The following is a 19,933-nucleotide window of genomic DNA, read 5'->3' as shown; positions in this document are numbered from 1 at the left end:
AAATGTTCCTAAAAACCAGTTGTTTTCCTGGTTTCTGCTGTGCAAAGGAGGCAGGGTCTAAACAGAACCAGCATTTCAGTTGAAAAGCCCCTGAAATGGGCATTATCTGGAATTGTACAATTATACTGCACATGGCCCGAAACTTGTCCTCTCAGACACAGACATTAAATATTGTTTATCAGTTGGCAACAAACGTATAAGCCTCATTAGTAGATGATCACATTTATTGCGATTAATGTGTGAGTCGATGCACGACCTTTGTGCTCAGCCATCTCTTGGACGGAGCTATCAGAGAGTTTTCGTGGTCGCCTGGTAGGAGTATTGATTGTTGGTGTTCTTTCATGTCGTTGTTAGACTTCTGTCACACACACACACACACACACCCAGCAGTGTCCACACCAGCTGCCACTTCCCCTAGTGATTAAATAATCGATCATGGAAAGACGTACTTCCACTGATGTCCTTGGACGTGTCTGAGCAGTGGAGCGGCGCAGAAATCATCGTGTTGTGAGGCATGAGTGTGATGATGGTCGCACATTACCAGGTCCAAAAAGGTGCTGCTGCAGTTGGCCAGGGCTTATTTCAGCAACAAGTCAAGTCAAGTATAGCCAAGTCAACCCACTTGAAGACGCCCATGAGGATTCTTGGGCCTCAAAATGTTGGGAGTTTGGTATTTGGGGGAAGTTTCGGTTGGACCCATAGCAGGCTTCCAATGAAAGTGTTTTTTTTTTTTGTTTGTTTGTTTTAGTCAACTTCTTGTGACCTGGATTTATTTTCATTCTTTATTATTTATTTCATTATTAGGAAAATTACAAATTATTCAAAATGATGAAATAAACTGATTTGATGCATGATTTTTTTTATTTTCTTTTTAAAAAAAAGGAAAAACATGGAAAGAAGGTTCACCTGTCATCATGTGTGAATTTGGATTGTTTTTGTTTATTTCCAATTTAATTAATTGATAATTTAGTGTCTACAAGAACATTGGATTTTATTGTTCAGAAATTAGAAATATATAAATATTTTCATCAGCTTTTGGCATTGTCGTTTCATTCCTTGCTTTTTGTTTTCACACGTTTCCCTCTCATAGTTCAGAGCCCTCTAAAGTGAAGGAAGGTTTTTCCCCCTTCACACTTGCCTCACGCTGGATTTGAACACGGCGCCTTCTGGCTGTGATGTTTTTATTGTGTCTGTCCTCTAGTGTATTATTTAGATCAGCATGGATCTATGCGTGATCATTTCTCAGCTCCAGAGCTGGTTTATAGCCGTGTCTATACTCGCAGAGTGTTCCAACAGCAAGTGGACACACTGTTGTTTGGACTCCAGACTGCTGGACTCCAAAAAAGGGATTTTTCAAGCAACACTGAGGCGATTCAAAAGAGAGTTTTAAAACTTGGCCAGCTTGTGTCAACACCACGATTCTCCAAATACTGATATGAAGAAGTGACCTTGTCAGTAACTGTATGACACAACCCACTCTGGCTTTTCAAATGCTCCCTATCCTGTATTTCAGAGACTTGTATATGCAAATTCATGTTCCTCTCCTCGCTGTCAAAAACACATTTTTCAATACAATAGTTCACATAGACTGTCAGTGGCGCTGTCTACAGTGTGGTGCGCCATCGATTCCTCAATCCTTTATCCATGGTTGTTATTTTCATGACAAAATTTGTCAGAAATGGAAGAACATCATTGTTTGATACTTCACCACATGCTAAGTTGACATTCGCTACAGTAACATTAATGGCAAAGCATATTGAGGCCCCTTTAAGTTGAATATTGTTTATTCCCAAACAGTTCATGAGCATCGGTTTACATTCAACGTTCATTTTTCACATTATATTCATCGTGCACTTTTATATAAATAACTCATCGATCAAAAATATCACATCAAACAACCGTCACAACAATTTTCATATTGAGAATGATCAGCAAAAGACAACATGAAAAATATTTTTTCTGAAAATTCAATAGACCACAGCAGCGATTGTTGTCACTCCTGAAAGTGATTGCAAACAATTTTGAAAATATTATCTACAAAAACAAAAAACAAAATCATTTGAGCAACGTGTTTGAGGAAAATATCACAGGATGCACGCTAAATACCAATGTGATGTCACTCCATGCTTATACTGAATATAATTCATTGATCATACCTAATTTATGAAACCAAATTCCGAGCATCTGAATTTGAACGGCTTCAGTAAGGAATATGAACTGCATACATAACATAGATACATAACTACATCAGAGGAGTACAGCACACTCTCGCTCCCTCTTCACAAGACAGGGTCTTGATTCCCACCTCACGACAGCTGAAAAGTGAAATTCTATACTGGCTGTTGTGTATCCAGGAGACTGCATCAGGAAGAATGGCAACCTTTAATGAATGCCACTATCGATGGAGACATTTTTCTGTAGGAAAAACTCAATTGTAGATGCTTGTTGCGTCAACAGGGTAAATACTCCCTGTTGCTTTCATCCCTCCCACTTGTCATTATTCCTGCTTGATAGCTTCAGGGATTTTGTGATTTTAAGAAGTAATTATCTAAATTGTCAAATGTTTAAATGACCTTATAAAGTCAGAGCGTGGACGTGTGTCCTGTCGTAAACATGTACGGTCTTATGAGAACTGTCTCCATCCTTTCATTCACATCCCCGATGCCACTTTGCTAACCATAACATGTGAACTTGAATACCAAATTTTTGCCTCAGCTTTAGCGTAATTTAAGAGTTATTTTGTCACCACATTCCTCCGGCAGGTCAAAACAACCTTTATCTGGTTTCAATGATGTGCACTCTACTTAAGGACAGCGATAACACAGAAATGTTGTGTGAGGAAGTGTGGTGATATCAAGAAACCTAAATGCAGAGACGTTAATAAAGTGTCTCAAACACATTTCTCTTCTGAAACACACCACCAACAATTCAAATTGTTCCACAACAAACAAACGTTATTACACCCAAAATTGGAGCAAAAACCACGGAATTGTTTGACGGCGTACGACGGTGGACTAGCTAGACGCAGTCTTCCTGATTGAGCGGACGTGCGATCACCACGCTCAGACTGGCGATGGAGTGATGGGTGCTGCGGACGGACGTCACGCACGTGTTGCCGCGTTTGAGGCTCGGTGAGCTGCGCCACCCGATGACTCGCCAGCAACAGCACAGCTGCCGGTTGAACTGTTTCTGGAAGCTTTTGCTCAGCAGGTACAGAGCGAAGGGGTTGAGGCAGGAGTTGGTGAAGGCCAGGATTCGTGCTACTACACTGCACACGAAGTGAACCAGAGAAGTGTCCACCTGACATGGAGGCAGACAAGAGGAGGTTTGACTACAGGCACTGATAGTGAGGGTTGTAAAGGCTGTAATGTGCTACGTACACATCATCGCATGTAAAACATCAATAGACACCTTCAGCGATAACATGCGACGTCAATAGCATTTACTCAACAAGAACTCTCCCTGGAATGCTAATGTAAAACCAAAATACATACATTCAATACAGGCTAATATCAATCATCCTTTATGTATGCGTGGTCTTTTGACACAGGCAAGTTTTGATCTCTGTCTGACATCAAGTTTGGAATCATATTTGAATGATTTTTTTCATGCCTCTTTAATCTATTTTGTGATAATGTTAAATATTTTCTTTTGTTAGAATACAACTCAAATGAAAAACATTTCTCACAGTTAGCAGCATAAATCACGTTCGACCCGGCTCAGCGTTGATACTGGTAGGTCATGCATCCAAGGATAAAAACAAAATCACAAGCGCCTCTGTGAGCACAGCCCGTCATGGCGGAAAAAGCTAGTTAACCACACGTTCTGGAGTACCTCGATGGAAGAAGCACTCCAGTTCAAATACTATTCACTTAGAGCTTATGAAGACACCGGTGTAATGACAACTACAGTGGACTTGTCACATCATTTCTTAGTGGTCATGGGTGGTTGCTAGAGGATGCAAATAGAAAAAGAACATCCCTATTATACTGGATTTCCTTCCCACATGACGAGAGCTACACAAAACTCTGCCCTCTAGTTCAAGGGTGCGGCCGGTGTACTTTGACTTATATGAGGGGAAAAAAAAAACTCTTTCATGTAACTTGAATTTTGTGACTTAAATATTTTGAAATAATAACACCATGATGTTATAGACCTAAGTCATGTTATTTGATCGTTTCATTTGATAAATATTTAAGAGATTGACACTACAAAAAAATGACTGGGGATCTAAATGCAATTTTAAGGCACTTTATTGGAAAATGTTTTTTCATTTGTTAATACATGTTCAAATGAAAATGTTTCTCATGACAAGAATGGATTGTAAAAAACAGAAAAAAGAAAAAAATGAATAATTTGTATTTAAAATTCAACATTGTGATAATGATGTAGTAAAGAATGATTCAGTTCACACTGTTGCCCTGACCCCACGAGGGTCGCTTAAATACAGACAAAGGGCTGCATGTGGCCCACGGGCCGCATTTTGACTAACCCTGCTCTAGTTCCTCACTGGCACCTTTTATATTACACATGAAAAGTGTTCTGAGTTGGCATCATTATGACGGTAAATATTGTTTTTTATTGGTGTGCGGTGTTGCAGCGTGCTGACCTGGGAGTAGTGGTAGGAGCGGTACAGGTAGATCACATGACTGGGGAGCCAGCAGATGGCGAAGAGGCCAACGAACACCAACACAGTCTTGGCCACTCGTTTCCTGGATTCCACCTGTTTATTCACAAACAGTCAAGCATTACTTCGTCGAACGAGGGAATATGATGTGCAACAGTGGGTATTGCCATATAGATTATTTGTGAACTCATATAAGCACAGCTGCCGTCCACATGACTGAAGACTCTGCCCTCATCCTCCCTTGAGCGACCAGAACTCCAACCCTGAGAGTCTCAGTAACTCCACGCAGGCCCTCTGGGGAGAGTCTCTCTCATCACGCTCCATCTCACCTGCCGTCTTGCGTGTACATTTCCCTCCACAGGCAAGTTGGATGTGCTCTTTAATAAACTGCAGGCGATAAAGGTGTAATACACTGATATGACCAGCAGGGGGATGACGTAGAAAATCAGAAAGGAGGCCATGGAGTGGATCTTGGGGTGGAGATCCCCGGCATGTGGGTAAGGGGCACAGGTGACAAAGGTGTCATTGGTGGAAGCCACGTGGAACGTGTGAAGATCGGAGAAGACTGCCTCGGGAATTGCCAGGATCAAGGAGAAGAACCAGATCAGCGCTGCCCGCAGGACAATGCCGGCAGTGGTGTTGGACGTCTGGATGTCCAGAGGTTTCACGATCGCTCGGTACCTGCACCAAGACAGATCACACACACGATTATGAGCAGACATTTGCATGGATCACTGCAGATTACAGCCACTCAGATCCACCTCGGGGGGGCATTTTAATGTGATGCATACTTTTTCATGAATCTTTCTTCTGAATGTCTGCCAGTCATCCAGGCTTCTATGGAACTATGCCACAACAATCTAAAGTACATCTATATGCAGTCGCAGATGAATAAAAATGAATGACTTACTGTCACTACCGATGTTGCGTTCGCGAATGTAAACTTAGCTAATTTGTCCTTGTTATGCCCAATTATTCGCTGCAAGCTCGGGCACATGTCTCAGAGGCTATTTCTGTCTTCTTCCTTTCCAAGTGTGAAGATAGTGTGTGAGTACATAGGTTGAAAGACACACAAAATCATCGGGAAATGTACAGTGTGGTGCAAATCAGCAAAATGGATGCTAAAAATCAGCAATTGAATCAGTTTCAAATTTGGCAGAGAACAAATACGCTTTCATTGTTTTTCGTCTTGCTTTATCATGTCCTGAAAACACAAGAAAAAACACTGAAGGGAAACGAATATGAGCTCAACCATCTGTACCAAGCTGTCAGTGAACACTTCAGTCTTAGTGGCTGTAATCTGCTTCCTGCTTATCTGTTCAAATGTTCAACTAGGAGCCTTGTCAACAAAACAAAAATGCATTAAAAAATGAATCATTAGTGCATCGACTTGTTGAGCCGCTCATCTGTCATCTGTCATTAGGATCACACTCCCACTATCTCACTTATTTCTGGCAAGTCACCAGTCGACAAATATTAAACTTGGCCAGTTCCATGTACAAACACCAGTCTAAAGTGGTTTCAGCAACTATGCAGTCTCCGGAGAATAAATTACTTGAATCAGTCCAGTTGTATTTAGAATTTAAACACACTCGATGATGAATATCGCTCTCCATTTTTGTTGATAGACATAGACACACGTTCAAAATAACATATGTGGTGTTCTGTTAGGGTGCAATCTTTGATACTCAAAGTGATCTGCGCGGTGTTTTGGGGACATTGTTGACGTTTGTGTGATTTGGGGGTTTTGGGTACTTGTATATTGATTGAAGTGTCATGTTAGAAATTGACCTGTCAACAAGAAAAGTTGAAGCACTGTCATTTTTACATAATTATGGCCATTTTTCACCCTTAACACGAGCACTTAGTTCTTTCTGTATGCGCTCTACTATGAAGTGCCCTCCGACGACGAAGTGAGAAGTGATTGACATCCCTAAGATCTTCATGATGTTATGCTTTACTTATGTCTGCTGATCATCATCTCAGCTCCATTAAAGCTCAACTCTTGTGTTTGTTTGCTCTCTCCTCGTATCACGTCCATCTTAGTGACCTAAAAGCTCGACCGTCCCTGACAGAGTTAACAATACTACGTTAATGAGTATGTTGATATGATTTTTTAACAACAGTCAGGCGACAATCATTATTGTCACACTTTTCTGCAGTAAGTTCTGTTCCTGTTAAATTCAGTAAGAGCTCTTCTGCTATTTGCTAATCCTTATTTTGTCCCTGTGGTTCCTAAGTACAGGATAACAGAGCATTGCTGCGGTGCTGTCGGTGTTAAATTCGATGTTTGAATGAGAAACTAGCACAGCCCTCTGGAGTTTTATTTTTTTTTATTTACTGATATTTTCATGAGCTGCCACTGAGCATCGACCACACAGAGAGTATCAGTTCGCTCAACATTCAGAAGATAAACAAAGGTGTGTGAATGCGGGGTGACTGAAGATGCAACAAGGTCAGATGAGAAGTGCCGTAACACATGCAACAAAACTCTCTACAAAGGTACGGGCTCATGTGCAGTTAAAACCTCTGGTATTTAAAATTCTGCTGGGATGAATCGAATAATTGCAGCTGCTGCCCATCTTTGGGATGACAATGTCATTGGTTGCAGAACCTTCTCTGCTCCGCCTCTGCTGATCATAATCTCAGCTCCATTAGAGCTCAACACTACCTGAGCCAACTTTAAAAAAACAGTCAATCCATCATTATTGTCACAAGCTGTGTGCCACATCTTTGATTGTTTCTATCCACTATTCCCGCCTCCTGCCTCCAGTGGATGTTTGGTTCTCATTATCCGATCAACAAATGAGGCCCACGCGCTATAATCCTCCAGTCCTCTATCAGCGATCTCTGTCTCCCTTATCTCTCAATTGTGATTTTATTTCCGTCATATTGCCATCAGCTCCTTCAACAACATGGCCTCAGAATAGAATTCTCTGTCCACGATCACTGTGGCTCAATACTCAATACAACCCAAAATTGTGAGCAGAAAATCGATGCTCCCATAAACGATGACACCATGGCAAATTGGCACACGGAGGCTTCAGCAAGATAATTCCAGCCACTGACTATTTATGTGAAAGTTCAGGGCATCTTTTTTTGACGGAAGACTGTCTCTCAACGCCGCTGGCTATTGTCCACCGCTGTTAGCACCATTAACAAAACAGCATAATGAAATCAGAGCTGTCTATTAAAATGTTTGGGTTCAGGGAGGCGGCTCAAACACATCCACTTCTACAGCTCCTAAAGCAATGCATGGATGGAATCTTGCCGCTTTTCAAAAGTCAAACTGCGTCCAGTCAAGGACTAACCAAGACGGCACATAAGGCTTGCTTTGTCTCCTTGACAATATTGACATTTTTTGTGTATGGGTGTGCTTGTGCAAAAACATGTCTTAGTTGGTGCAAAGTACTGAGTAAGCTAGGCAGATTTTTATTATTATTATTATAAATTAATTGTTTTTTTTCATGCTGTTAAAGTACATGACTTTTGCTAATTTGCAAGTTCCTTGTCAGAGCAACAAAACCGTTTCTGTGTGACAAACAGTCATAAACGTGAAGAAATCAGACAGTTTTGCCATTGTTTTTGTAATTTAGTGATAATGACAAAACTTGTGATAAATAAGAAAATATGCCATGACGCTATGCGGTCGAGCGTTAGGTTAGAAAAGAACTCAAAGTCACGCTTTTGACCCCATTATCTGCACCAACTGTGAGTGTGTATGGGAGGTTTGATGTGGGCTTATGTTGAGTGCACAGTGGGAGTTGGATGCATCATCATAGATCTGGAATGTATAGAATGTGATCCAGACCAGGGGTCACCAACGTGGAGCCCACAGGCACCAGGTAGCCAGCAGAGACCCAAAAAATAACAATTATAATAATAATTGAATTTTCATGTAATAACCATATTATTATTATTATTATTATTGTTGTTGTTATTATTATTATTATTATTATCATTATTGTTATTATTATTATTTAATAATAATACGTAATTATTTTGAAAGCAATGAGACAAGTATTTGAGAGGAATATCACTTATCATCTGGTCACACAGTGGCCGTGGAGTAGCTCGCGGTTGCTAAAAGGTTGGTGACCCCTGAGCCAGACGGTTGTCAGACGGGAAGAAACAAAGCCAGTTGCTTCCAATGAATTTCAACTCCTCTCACTGATTCCAGTGTGCACAAGCCACTGTTCTCCCAATTCTAGCACCAAGGGAGACCCCAGTTTTAACAAACTTATTTTAGACACTGGCATCCATCACCCTGTCGTTGGTGGGAGCAGAAAATCATGAACACCAATATTTATGCCGCAAAAAACAATGGTTCATGGTGCAGAATGGAGACGGAGTCAGTGCTTTGATTTGACTCGATTGGATGCTCTTCACCACTAGTTCTCTCTAAACAGTCGATCCCAGAGCACTTTGATCTTGGAATATCAAATGTGCATGAGAGCAGCGCACACGGACGGAAGAAAGGAGGCAACAGATCGGTAGAAAATGCATGACTTTATGCTTTCACCTGAGACCTGCTCTTTGCAAATGATGTGAAACGTTGAAAACAATCGTGGGGGAGTTTCAGTGATGCAATTGTGGTCATATGATGTTCATTGTGCTGCTGCTGTCTGTCTTAGTATGGGCCCTTCATTAGCCTCCAAGCTGGTGTTGTCACAGGTTGTTTCTCACCCCTGCTTTCTTCAAGCAGGGGTTCTTTTGTACAGTGTTTCTGTGGTCCATCATCTCATCACTTTTCATGGGTAATAACCTTATGTACAACACACTTTTTGACATGCCATCCAGAGCTCTCACAGGTTTGGTGGGTATGGAACGCCAACAAGTGCAGAAGTTCTTTTACTTGAAAATCGTGAGTAAAAATTTATTTACTACTTTCTTTTTCTGATTATATACATTAATACCGCGCTCTAAATGAGATACTGACCGAGATATCTCGAAGAACATTCTGTTTTGTCAGCTAGTCTGGGCTCATCAAATGCTGAGAGCATCCATTAGTGAGAACTGGCTGAAATGGTTGAGAGGGCTACCCTTTGTCAATAGACACCTACAACTGTTCAGAGACCTTCTCACTGCCATGCTCATAATAAGTACATGCGTGAAACCAAAGACAGCTAAAGGCCAGCAGCCAAAGATGATGAGGACCTGGAGGAGACGAGGAGGAGGAGAGTGAATAGACATCAGGTCAGTGAATTGGAGAACAAGCTTTCTGTGACACCAGGAGTAAGAATAGTTATTAGCTTACATAAATACTTTTTTTCCTTAAGTGATAGCATAAACAAGTTTGCTGAATGTGAGACTGGATAACGGAACGGAACGAGACAAGTTTCTGACTCAGACCTCTTGCTGAACGAGAGTCATGGATGTGGATCCCGCTCCGATGTGGGGAAACGTGTTTGAGTGTTGTGGTCTGAGAGACAATAAAAAACATCACGTTCTCAACCAGCGACTCCGGACCGTTTTGTCCTGCCACAATATCTCATTTTCTGAATAAAGGAATACCACTCGCGCTTTGACTTCTACACCTCAAAAGTGGCTTACTTGTTAAACTTGTTTACTTTAAGAAGTAAACAAGTTTCAATTTGGGTTGTTATGTATGTTGACGTTGTTTATATTGGGGCCAAATCCTTTTAATTTCGGGTAAAACGGCGTCTTACCTGTCTGCAGAAAGTGCCGTGAGGGTGAAAACGGACACCCCGACTGAGGTGAGCTGGATAAAGGGGATGACTTTGCAGCCCACTCTGCCGAACATCCATTCCTCCGACAGGTACCTGCTGGCGTCCACCGGAGCGCAGGTCAGCAGCAGCAGCACGTCTCCGAGAGCCAGACTCGACATGAACAGGTTGGGCACATTGCGGATGGATTTGGCCGAACAGAAGGTTCTGATGAGTGTGATGTTGCCGATGAGTCCGACCACAGCGATGCAAGCGTAGATCGAGGCGATGACCATCCCGGGGACCCACATCGTCCGTGCCGAGCTCTGACCGCTGTGGAGTGACGCTGCGCCGCGACGCGTCAGACTGCTACTTCTCCATCACTCTGAGCGTCAGCCTCTAAGCCCCGGTTTCTGGAAGTCGACATGGACTAAACATCGCAGATGCAGCTGGTGCACGCACAGAAAGTTGACAACCTCAATTTGAATATGTCAAACTTTTCAGGGTCTTTCGTGACTTTCCAATCGCCATGTGTCTGGCTGCCCCCCAGTGGTCACAAGTTACATTGCAACGATCAAATGTGGGTGAGACGGAAGAACACACATTATTACTAAACGGAACATTATTGCTATTTCTAATTTAAATCGTGTCCCCTGTGAGGTCTCCTCTTGAGGTTGAAGTAAAGGTAACGTCTGAACAAAATCTAGGCCCCAATAACTAGAATACTGTTCTTTACTAGGTGTTGGTAGGATACTGAGGCCAAGGGCGTCAGTTTGTTTTGAGAAGTGTGTGTTTTAAGTGCTAAGTTTTAACTTCTATAAACAGTTATCCTTTCTCATGAATCCTTCTGTAGTGAGAGTTACTTTTTGTCCACTGTCAATCGGGCTACTTGTGCGACCTGCTTGGGTGGAGCTAAATGGGGCAAAAATAAACAATAAAAAATGTGAGTTTTTCATTAGTTTTCGTTAACTACAATAACCTTGGTCCAGTGTACTTCAGCATTTAACTTGTACACATACTGCACTGCTTTTTCAGCCACTGTACTAGGACTAATAAAAAACTAAAAGAAAAATTTTTGAAGTCCGTATTCTCTTTTGTGTTTTGTGGCTCCATACTATTATTATTATTATTATTATTATTCATTCATTCAATAATTAAAATGGGACCCATACCATGGCCTTTTTCTCTCTGATTTCCTCTCATAGTTTTTATAGGAACAAAATTCAGCGGTTAATAAAAGTGTTTACCCAACCAAATGAATCCTCTTAATATCTGTTCAAATGGTGGCAAGAGAATGTTTTTTTTGTCAGCTGCCTCGACGTATTTCCATCTCTGTCTTTCCGCAGCACACAGCAGGAATTGACCTGATTATTTTCTTTCATACAAGGTGTTCTAATTTGTATATTGTAGGTGCTATTGCAACAAGCTCTTTTAGCCTACCACAGGTTGGTTAGATGAAAAGGCAATTGTGGTATCTTTCCATTTACCTACAAGTGGTGACTGAAAATTGAGTTGTACTGTGTGGTGTGTTCTTCCTATGTATGTAGGCAGAAAGGGAAGAAATAGATTATTCCTCTCAGAGTGCCTTTATCCCGCAGAGTGTCCATCAGTGGCACCGAATGAAGTGAACAAAAGGTAGGATACATTGAAACAGAGAGCTCTTCCTAAAGCCATCTCACAACGAATGACTCACAACATGCTGAATGGCCATTCACACTTCCACATTTGAAACAGTGGTTTAACGTCTAAGTACAGGTGACAGTAAACACTGGGTTAGAAAGAAGCACTTGAATGGTCTGAGGGCTTAACTTGATTCGATCTGAGTCATTCCAGCAGACTCTTTTAGGCAACACTGCTAGACATACCTCACACAACCTTTGAGGAATGGACGACACATTAAAAACAAGTCTGTGATCCAGCCTATCAATTTCAGCATTATCATAGATCAGCTGTTATGCCTGTCTGAATAGATCTGCTTAATGAATTTTCTCTCTCTGAGGAGCTGATCTGATGCTCTGGCTTCACCATAACAATCTTAAGCTCAATGATAGTGAGACAAATGAGATGATCACAGACTTCTAGTGTTTTCTGTCACTGATACCTCAATAGTTTTTTACTTTTGCTTGTGTTTTATATTTGAGATTGTCCTACAAATAGGTCCTCAAATCCCAAAGGATGGAATGAACTCCCACACAGAAATGTGATGCAACATGACCCACATCAAATGAAGATCTCAACTACAGAAGGTGTTTTCGATTAAAACCTTGCCTGCCATTTAATCTTTTTTTTTTTTTTTTTAAACTGGTATATTAAATTAAGACAACAACGGGTATGTTTTTACTAATTGACTGTGTAATAAAGTCCTCTGAGGAAGAACGTGAAAGATTTGTCAATCCAAAGAAATAACCTTTTGTTTTGGTTGTTAAAAATGGTGCCCCTCTACACAGAAATAATAAATAATAATAAAAAATAATAATAATAATGATCAATTGTCCGTCGGTATAATGCACCAACAATAATGATACTCCTGCAACAAGTAACTGATATTATAGTGTGTGTGTGTGTGTGTGTGTGTGTGTGTGTGTGTGTGTGTGTGTGTGTGTGTGTGTGTGTGTGTGTGTGTGTGTGTTACTCCTCGTCAAACCAGTCCGACAGGATTAGACTTCAGTCTCGTTTCAGCACACATTTGTTCGCCAGCTTTCCGCCCACTTAACCGTTGTGTTTGTCAGTGAATTGACTGCTATTTCTGTTCGCCAGATCTACTGTAAATGAAGAGATAAGCGTATCAATTTGACACTCGTTTTGAACCGCGTCTCACTGTGGAAGGATCCCAAACATCTGCAGTCCAAACGCAGGAAAGAGCACAGATGAGCTCGCGCTCTTCACCCGGGAGGGGAGGACGAGCAGGAACATGTCTGCTGGGTGGGTTTAAAAAATATGTACCTGTGAAGCGGAGGCAGCTGTGATTGGTCGAGAGCGCTGTCAATAACTAGGGGCGTCGGGCGCACCCTGGTATCGCATCTGTGTCGAGTCGTTTTTTTTGTTGCTAACACCGACCGGTGAGCTACGGTTCACTTTACTCAGTCAAAACAGAAATAGACTACGACGGTGAGGCAGCTGGACCGTATTTTACGCGATGGATGGAGCCCTTCGAGTCGTGTTCCTGGCGTGTCTGAGTGAGTCTAGAATGTTTCCTAAGACGCTTCCTAAAGGTGCCACACCTGTTTGTGTTGTTCGAAAACTGTAGTACTGTCTCTGCTTCTCTCAAACAAACGGTGCACCAACTAATGAGAAATGCTTGGCCTTAATCTTGTTCACACTCTGCAATAAAGTGACTGAATTGTGTTTAAATATTATTTTTAATAACGATAATTAAATACATTTTCCGTCACCCAGAACGTTACAATGACTGATAGTAGGCATCTGGCTATTTGGCTGCAACCTGAAAACTTGACTCTGCTGAAAAGTACTAAACTAGTAAGTCAAGTGCTGCAGTAACTTGTCACTAGAGGAAGAGCAGTCAGGTGGTTAGAGGCTTGCAAACTGAAGGCTAATCCAAAATGGGAGAGTGTTCACTGCCGCATTTTCAGAGGCCTCATCTCAGCCTCTCTGCTCCATTGGTGTGCACATTCATGTTGACATGGTAGTGGAAATGAATGAATGAATGAATGAATGAAGGAAATTTGTGTCTATATATATATCACGTCCACCGAGCCTCACTGTCGTCCACCCTGTTGTGTACTTGCAGTGATAAACGGTGATGATGTAATGTAGTGTAGCTGTGAATATGTGAATGTTTTTGTTTTAAAACAAACTGGTGTAAAAATCAAACGTTTCATCCAGGATGTGAATTTAAAGTGACTGAATATCTCAGAATGAGATCAGTGGGTGTGGTGCCGAATATTTCCTTCCGCAGTGTTGTGACATTAATGAAGTAGCTCAGCCAGCATGCAGCGCTCATCTTGTTTTTTTTTTTTTTTTTCATCCACTTATGTCTCAACTCTCACCAAATGTGCCTCATGACTGCAACAGGTGGATCAAAGACCAAAGAAACTGCTTTTCTTCTTCAAAAATAGACAGTTAAGGCACTAGTAGTAAAGGTCGCGATCTCACTGTGAAGCACACCACTGCGCAGATCGAGCGTAGAGACTACATCTTTATTCAGGCTTGGGACAGACTTGCATGTACAAAATGAATCTTGGTACTCACTGTGCAGAAAGAGTACATCGGGGGCATGAATAATTTTTGTATGATTCATCAGCAGTCAATTCACCATTGATTTGATTTCATTTTGGGGACCACAGCTTCTTTTGTAATTTAAGCAAGTGTAACGTACGAGTTCAAGGTTCAAACCCTGAAATCCGTGGTCCTACATTACACGGTTGTTCATGAGTCGTATGAATGAAGGAGCCAAACTCAAGGCCAGCGTGCCCATGATGTCATTTCATTTGACGTGATGTTTGGGTACGATTGCGTTGTAATTCTAGGCTTCAGTTTATTGTCACCTGTTTTGTCTCAAATCTTCAGATTTTCTGTTTTTAACATACCTCATCTTGTGTGTTCCTCTTCTCATTGCAGTGGTGTCGGAGGTTTCCGGCCTCCAGGTGAATATCCCTAAGGATGTTTATGAATACGCAAGAGGAGACAATATCACACTGCCATGCTCCTTTGAGTCCAAAATCGCAGCGCCTGAGATAGTGATCGTCTCTTGGACAGTGGAGGGAACGCAGGCCAATGCTAAGGAGGTCTGTTGCCCATTCACACCAACGATTGGCCAAACACACTGTTCTATCTTTTAACGCTTCTTTTCTTTGCTGCGCCGCAGACACTGATCCTCACTTATTACTATGCCAATGGAAAAGTAAAACTCGACAAAAAATCAACTTATGAAGGTCGAGTGTCGCTGGATATTGACCGGAAATCTGGAAAGGCCGACCTGAAGCTTTCCTCGATCACTCTGAATGATAACAAGGTGTTTCAGTGTCGTGTCCAGATCCCAGGGGATGATGAGGGAAAACCTGCAGCTACTTCACGCTTAGTGGTGCTAGGTAACTTCTCCTGTTTTATTTTTGATAAGAATCGATCAAAACACAAATACCTCAGATGGTGCTTCCCATGCCAGTCTGTTCATATAGTCCTTAATAACTTACATCAAAGGCGTCCAAATATCATATCAGGAAGTCCTACATTGGTAGGACCTTGAATTTTTCCATTTTAATGCGTCAGCATGTTTGGAAAACATGAATTTCTCCTGGAAATATTTTAGGGAAGCTATGGAAAGCGCAGACTTCCATATGAATGAATTTTCGTTTTTGTTAATTTTCTAATTTAATGTAGTCGTCCTCTCCAAAATGTTCTCAAAATGTGTTGTGTTTTATATATATATATGTATATATATATATATATATATATATAAATATATATATATATATATATACTCTTACATCAAAAAATGTGTGAACTATTGCAAAACTTTTGATATGAAACATGATAATTGTAATGAAGCAACCTAGGAATTTAGGATTTAGGAAGGACTTATGGAATAAATATGCCGTTATGTTATGCAATCTCAAAGTGCAACTCAATAGAATTGGGAACAAATGCAGTTCTAATGTTACTCTCTGTGTTCCCTGGCATTTAGCCTGTCACTTCACGTCCTTGACTGTGGCGCATTATGTTTAGCAAGAGTAGTGCACATAGGTTTAACCTTCTAGAATTTGTATTTATGTCCTGTGTGCCATCACTCATTGAAATGCCGGTAGCAAAGGGGGTCAGTGATTGACAGGTCTCAGTCACAGTTCTGTTGGACTGCTCGGTCACACAGACTGGACATGCAAGGATAGAACTGAAATTTACTACTGACTTGGTTGCAGTTTCTTGCCATTTTATCCATTATTAGATGATGTACATTTTTACTCACTCATTTAAATAAATAAAAAAAACTTTTGTTTGTTCAGTCATATTTTTTTTTTTTTTTTTAATGTGAGACATCTTGTATCAAACCAGCTCAGGTATGAGTCTGGAATTGAATGTGATCTTCTACAGTATTGCTGAATAACTCATTCTTCTTTAAAGTTGCGCCGTCGACACCCATCTGTAAGATCGAGGGGAAGGCTGTTTATGGGCAGGACATCAAACTGACCTGCCACTCAGAAGAAGGTTCACCTCCACCTGTTTATAAGTGGGAAAGCCGTGATGTCCGTGACCTTCCCCGGAACCCGAACGGTCCGGTGACCAGATCAGAGGAGAGTAAGTGAAACAAGGCTCTCATCAGTACATTCTGATGTGTGTGAGCGTTTTTTATTTTAGTGAAAACCACGTCTTGCAAAGTCTACACTTAAGCCAATCTGTTATGTTGTGTGACGTCCTTCAGGTAACGGTGTGCTGTCACTCTTCAACATCACCAGAGAAACTTCAGGATATTATACCTGCACTTCATCCAACAAGATCCGCTCAGCCAAGTGCAACATCACACTGTCGGTGATGCCGCGTGAGTCTTGTTCAAACTGAGAGCACAACAGCACTTGATCACATGTTTCTGACGCATGCATAAATGCCAACATCTCTCTCTCTCTCTCTCAACGCAGCATCCATGAACGTAGGCTCTACTGCTGGAATTATTGCTGGAGTCGTAATCTTTCTGCTCATCCTCGTCATTGTCATCTACTGCTGCTGTTGCCGGAAGAAGAAAGACAAGCACGAGGACTATGCCATGGGGTACGACTTCTCCTACTACTACGACTACTTCATCATGCAAAACATCGGAATTCACATTAGCGATACTGCTAATTTTCAGGATTTTATTTTTAGGTTTCACCCAAATCTCCATCTCTAAAATACACCCTGAAATGTGAAAGTGTATTCACATTCATTCATTTCAGCTACACATAATTGTAGAGAAACACAACAACATTTCCACATCAAGTTTTGATGAAATCCTTTGCTGGTGAAAGTATGGATCGCTCTAAACATTTTCCCAAGCAAAAGTGGGCCGTCACTGCTGTCATAGCAACCAGGGGTTTTGTGATACACTTAGACATGCCTTATGTATGTTCTTTATCGACCAGGAGCGGGCAAGGTGAACCTCCATTTGACTTGCAGATGAGGGGAATCAACAGTGGAGCTGTCATTTATTTATTTTATTCAACGTGTGTAGCTAACATTACTCAGTTCAACCTTCTATATTATAACAGAGGAAAAGGCCCTTGGTTGTCAAAGCTATGTAGATTTCATTATGTTTAAACATCTATGTGAGTGTGCGCTCACCAGCAGAGTGAGTTGAAGTCAGAACATTGAACATTGTCCTACATAGAATCGCAATATAAATTGTGGCGACAGCAAGTTGAATCGCTACAAAAGCTTACTGTCCCAGTCCTAACACACATCACCAGCATCTCCCCCCAAACCTAACCATTTAAAAAAATTGGCTAAACTTAACCTTCACTCTTAACCAAACTAAAACCCAACTACAATACCGAGCTATTTTGTAGTTTTAACCCTCAAACTCAGGCTTGACAAAGTGAGGACCCGCCAAAATGTCCTCATTCTGTTGATTAAAAACTCACACAGGTTCTCACAAAGACAGAAGTACAAGTACACACACACACATGCAACACCTATGGCCTGGCATCCACTCCACTCCACTGGCTTGACAATCTTCCGAAATACTGATGTGATATTTATAATGTTTGAACATTAAAACCTTTGTAGGGCAATCAAGGTCACCTGCAAATGTAAAATGGCAGCGGAAGATTTACCCAGCCAAGTTACGATGAACATTTAAGTTAGGCATTTATTTATTCAAGTTGACTTGGATAACAAATGGCGTCCATGAAGAACCAGACACTGTCTATTTATTTTCAAACCGCTGTTTTGTTACAAGTTACTTCCTACTTACAAAAAGCTGTTTTCTGTACAATTCTTCAATTTGTATGATATCTTTTCTTTCGCATACCTGTAGTTTTTTGAAGTACAGTTCAATTTCCATTTCAAGTAAAATTCAGAGCAGCATGCTTGACTGAACTAATTAAGCAAACTAAGAAATAAATTATACCGAAATATAATTATACAATATATTGGTTGTTGTTTGCACATATGGCATGTTCACTTGACTGGCATTCATTCACTTGAACTAACTCGCTTGTATTTCCTCTGTACTTTAGAGTCCGGGAAGAGAAAAGTAATCACAGCGAAGCGGCTCGAAATGGTGACAAACGTCACGCAGATGAGGATGAGGAAGCCCGTGTCAGAATGACTTCTGATGGCCACGATCGATATGCAGATGGGAGTGAGAGTGGGTACCGCGAGGAAGATGGCGACCGCCGGCGGGACTACGACGACCGCCGTAGCGACTATGAGGATCGCAGGAGGGACTATGACGACCGCCGTAGCGACTACGACGACCGCCGTAGCGACTACGACGACCGCCGCCGAGACTACGACGACCGCCGTAGCGACTATGACGACCGCCGCAGAGACTACGACGACAAGCGTAGCGACTACGACGATCGCAGAAGCGATTACACAGACCGACGAGATAATTATGCCGACCGTCATGAGCGCTACGATGATGAGCGGCGTTATGATGATGAGGATGACCGCCGCACCAACAGTCGCTATGATGAGCCTTATGATGACCGCGACAGACCCCCAGTGCCCTCCAACAAGCCCAGAAGGAGAGACTATGAAGAATAATAGTCAACTTGCTCAGGTAATGTCAGACAGATTTAGTGCTTTGCTCATGGTACTGGGTGCTAAATGTGTGACTCATGTTTTGTCACTGGCCAACGGCCATGTTGTGTAAAGATCCAGAGATTATACATTGATTTTAAACAACAGATGAGGCAATTTTAAGAGACGACTGAGCCTCTTGACGGTTTTGACAACCATTAGGTTTTTCTATTTTCATAAATTTATGACCTCAGGACCTCTTTATAAAGAAGGAGAATAGCCTCACTGCTTAAGAGACAATGCTGTTATCTCCGTAATTTTATGTGGTGTTTATTTTATTCGTGTGGGTGTTTTTCTATTTTTCTTCAGTCTCTGTATTCACGTTGAAATATTTCATTGTAACATACTTTTCAACCACTGTATCTTACTCGAATCAGCTTGATTTAAATTGTAAAACAAGCAAGAATGATGTGATGATTTGGCATTTTCTTTGGGTTGTGTTAATCTTGCTGTATGGTGTGATTTGACATGTTATTCAGCTTTTAATGTACATATTCTGGTCTTTTTTTAGTACTTGCATATTACAGTCGTTGTGCAATATATTGGTGTATACTAGTACAAAATTAAAACAAATCTCTAGGAAAGTCTTTGGTAAGTGGTACATGTAATTCTCTTACAGGGGTATTCACTGTTTGACTGTCTTTATTTCTCTATGTATTGCAGTCTGTTCTCGCTGCCACATGTAAGGCAATGGGCCTTGTTACGCACGTTCACATTATCATTGGTCCTGTGTTCGAAAAATGGACTAATAAAGACCACTCTCGATTCAAGTGTCTTTTGGTTGATGGCAGAATTTCTGTCTTCTATGCAACCCACTGCTGTTGGTGGCACTTCTCGGGTAGAAAAATAATAAAATATTTGCTGGTTAGAGCAATAAAAGTAAATAAGCTCAATAAAAAACATTATACAT

General features: G+C 41.3%; 2 protein-coding genes across 2 annotated transcripts; one reads left to right on the top strand and one right to left on the bottom strand.

Annotated features, from left to right (window-relative positions):
* Positions 1-3,018: 3,018 nt before the first annotated feature.
* Positions 3,019-10,604, bottom strand: grpr (gastrin-releasing peptide receptor). Its single transcript, XM_053866140.1, has 4 exons — positions 10,297-10,604; positions 4,957-5,308; positions 4,610-4,723; positions 3,019-3,300 (listed from the first exon to the last, which is right to left on the bottom strand). Exons 1-4 carry the CDS (start codon positions 10,602-10,604, stop codon positions 3,019-3,021), a joined length of 1,056 nt encoding a protein of 351 aa, XP_053722115.1.
* Positions 10,605-13,323: 2,719 nt separating this feature from the next.
* gpa33a (glycoprotein A33 (transmembrane), paralog a) lies at positions 13,324-19,783 on the top strand. Its single transcript, XM_053865883.1, has 7 exons — positions 13,324-13,469; positions 14,872-15,038; positions 15,119-15,341; positions 16,369-16,542; positions 16,667-16,783; positions 16,881-17,010; positions 18,456-19,783. Exons 1-7 carry the CDS (start codon positions 13,430-13,432, stop codon positions 18,985-18,987), a joined length of 1,383 nt encoding a protein of 460 aa, XP_053721858.1. The 5' UTR covers positions 13,324-13,429; the 3' UTR covers positions 18,988-19,783.
* The last annotated feature ends 150 nt before the right edge of the window (positions 19,784-19,933 follow it).

This window comes from Synchiropus splendidus, chromosome 5 (genome assembly GCF_027744825.2).
Source record: "Synchiropus splendidus isolate RoL2022-P1 chromosome 5, RoL_Sspl_1.0, whole genome shotgun sequence".
NCBI lineage: Eukaryota > Metazoa > Chordata > Actinopteri > Syngnathiformes > Callionymidae > Synchiropus > Synchiropus splendidus.
This window is presented reverse-complemented; position numbering and strand designations above follow the sequence as displayed.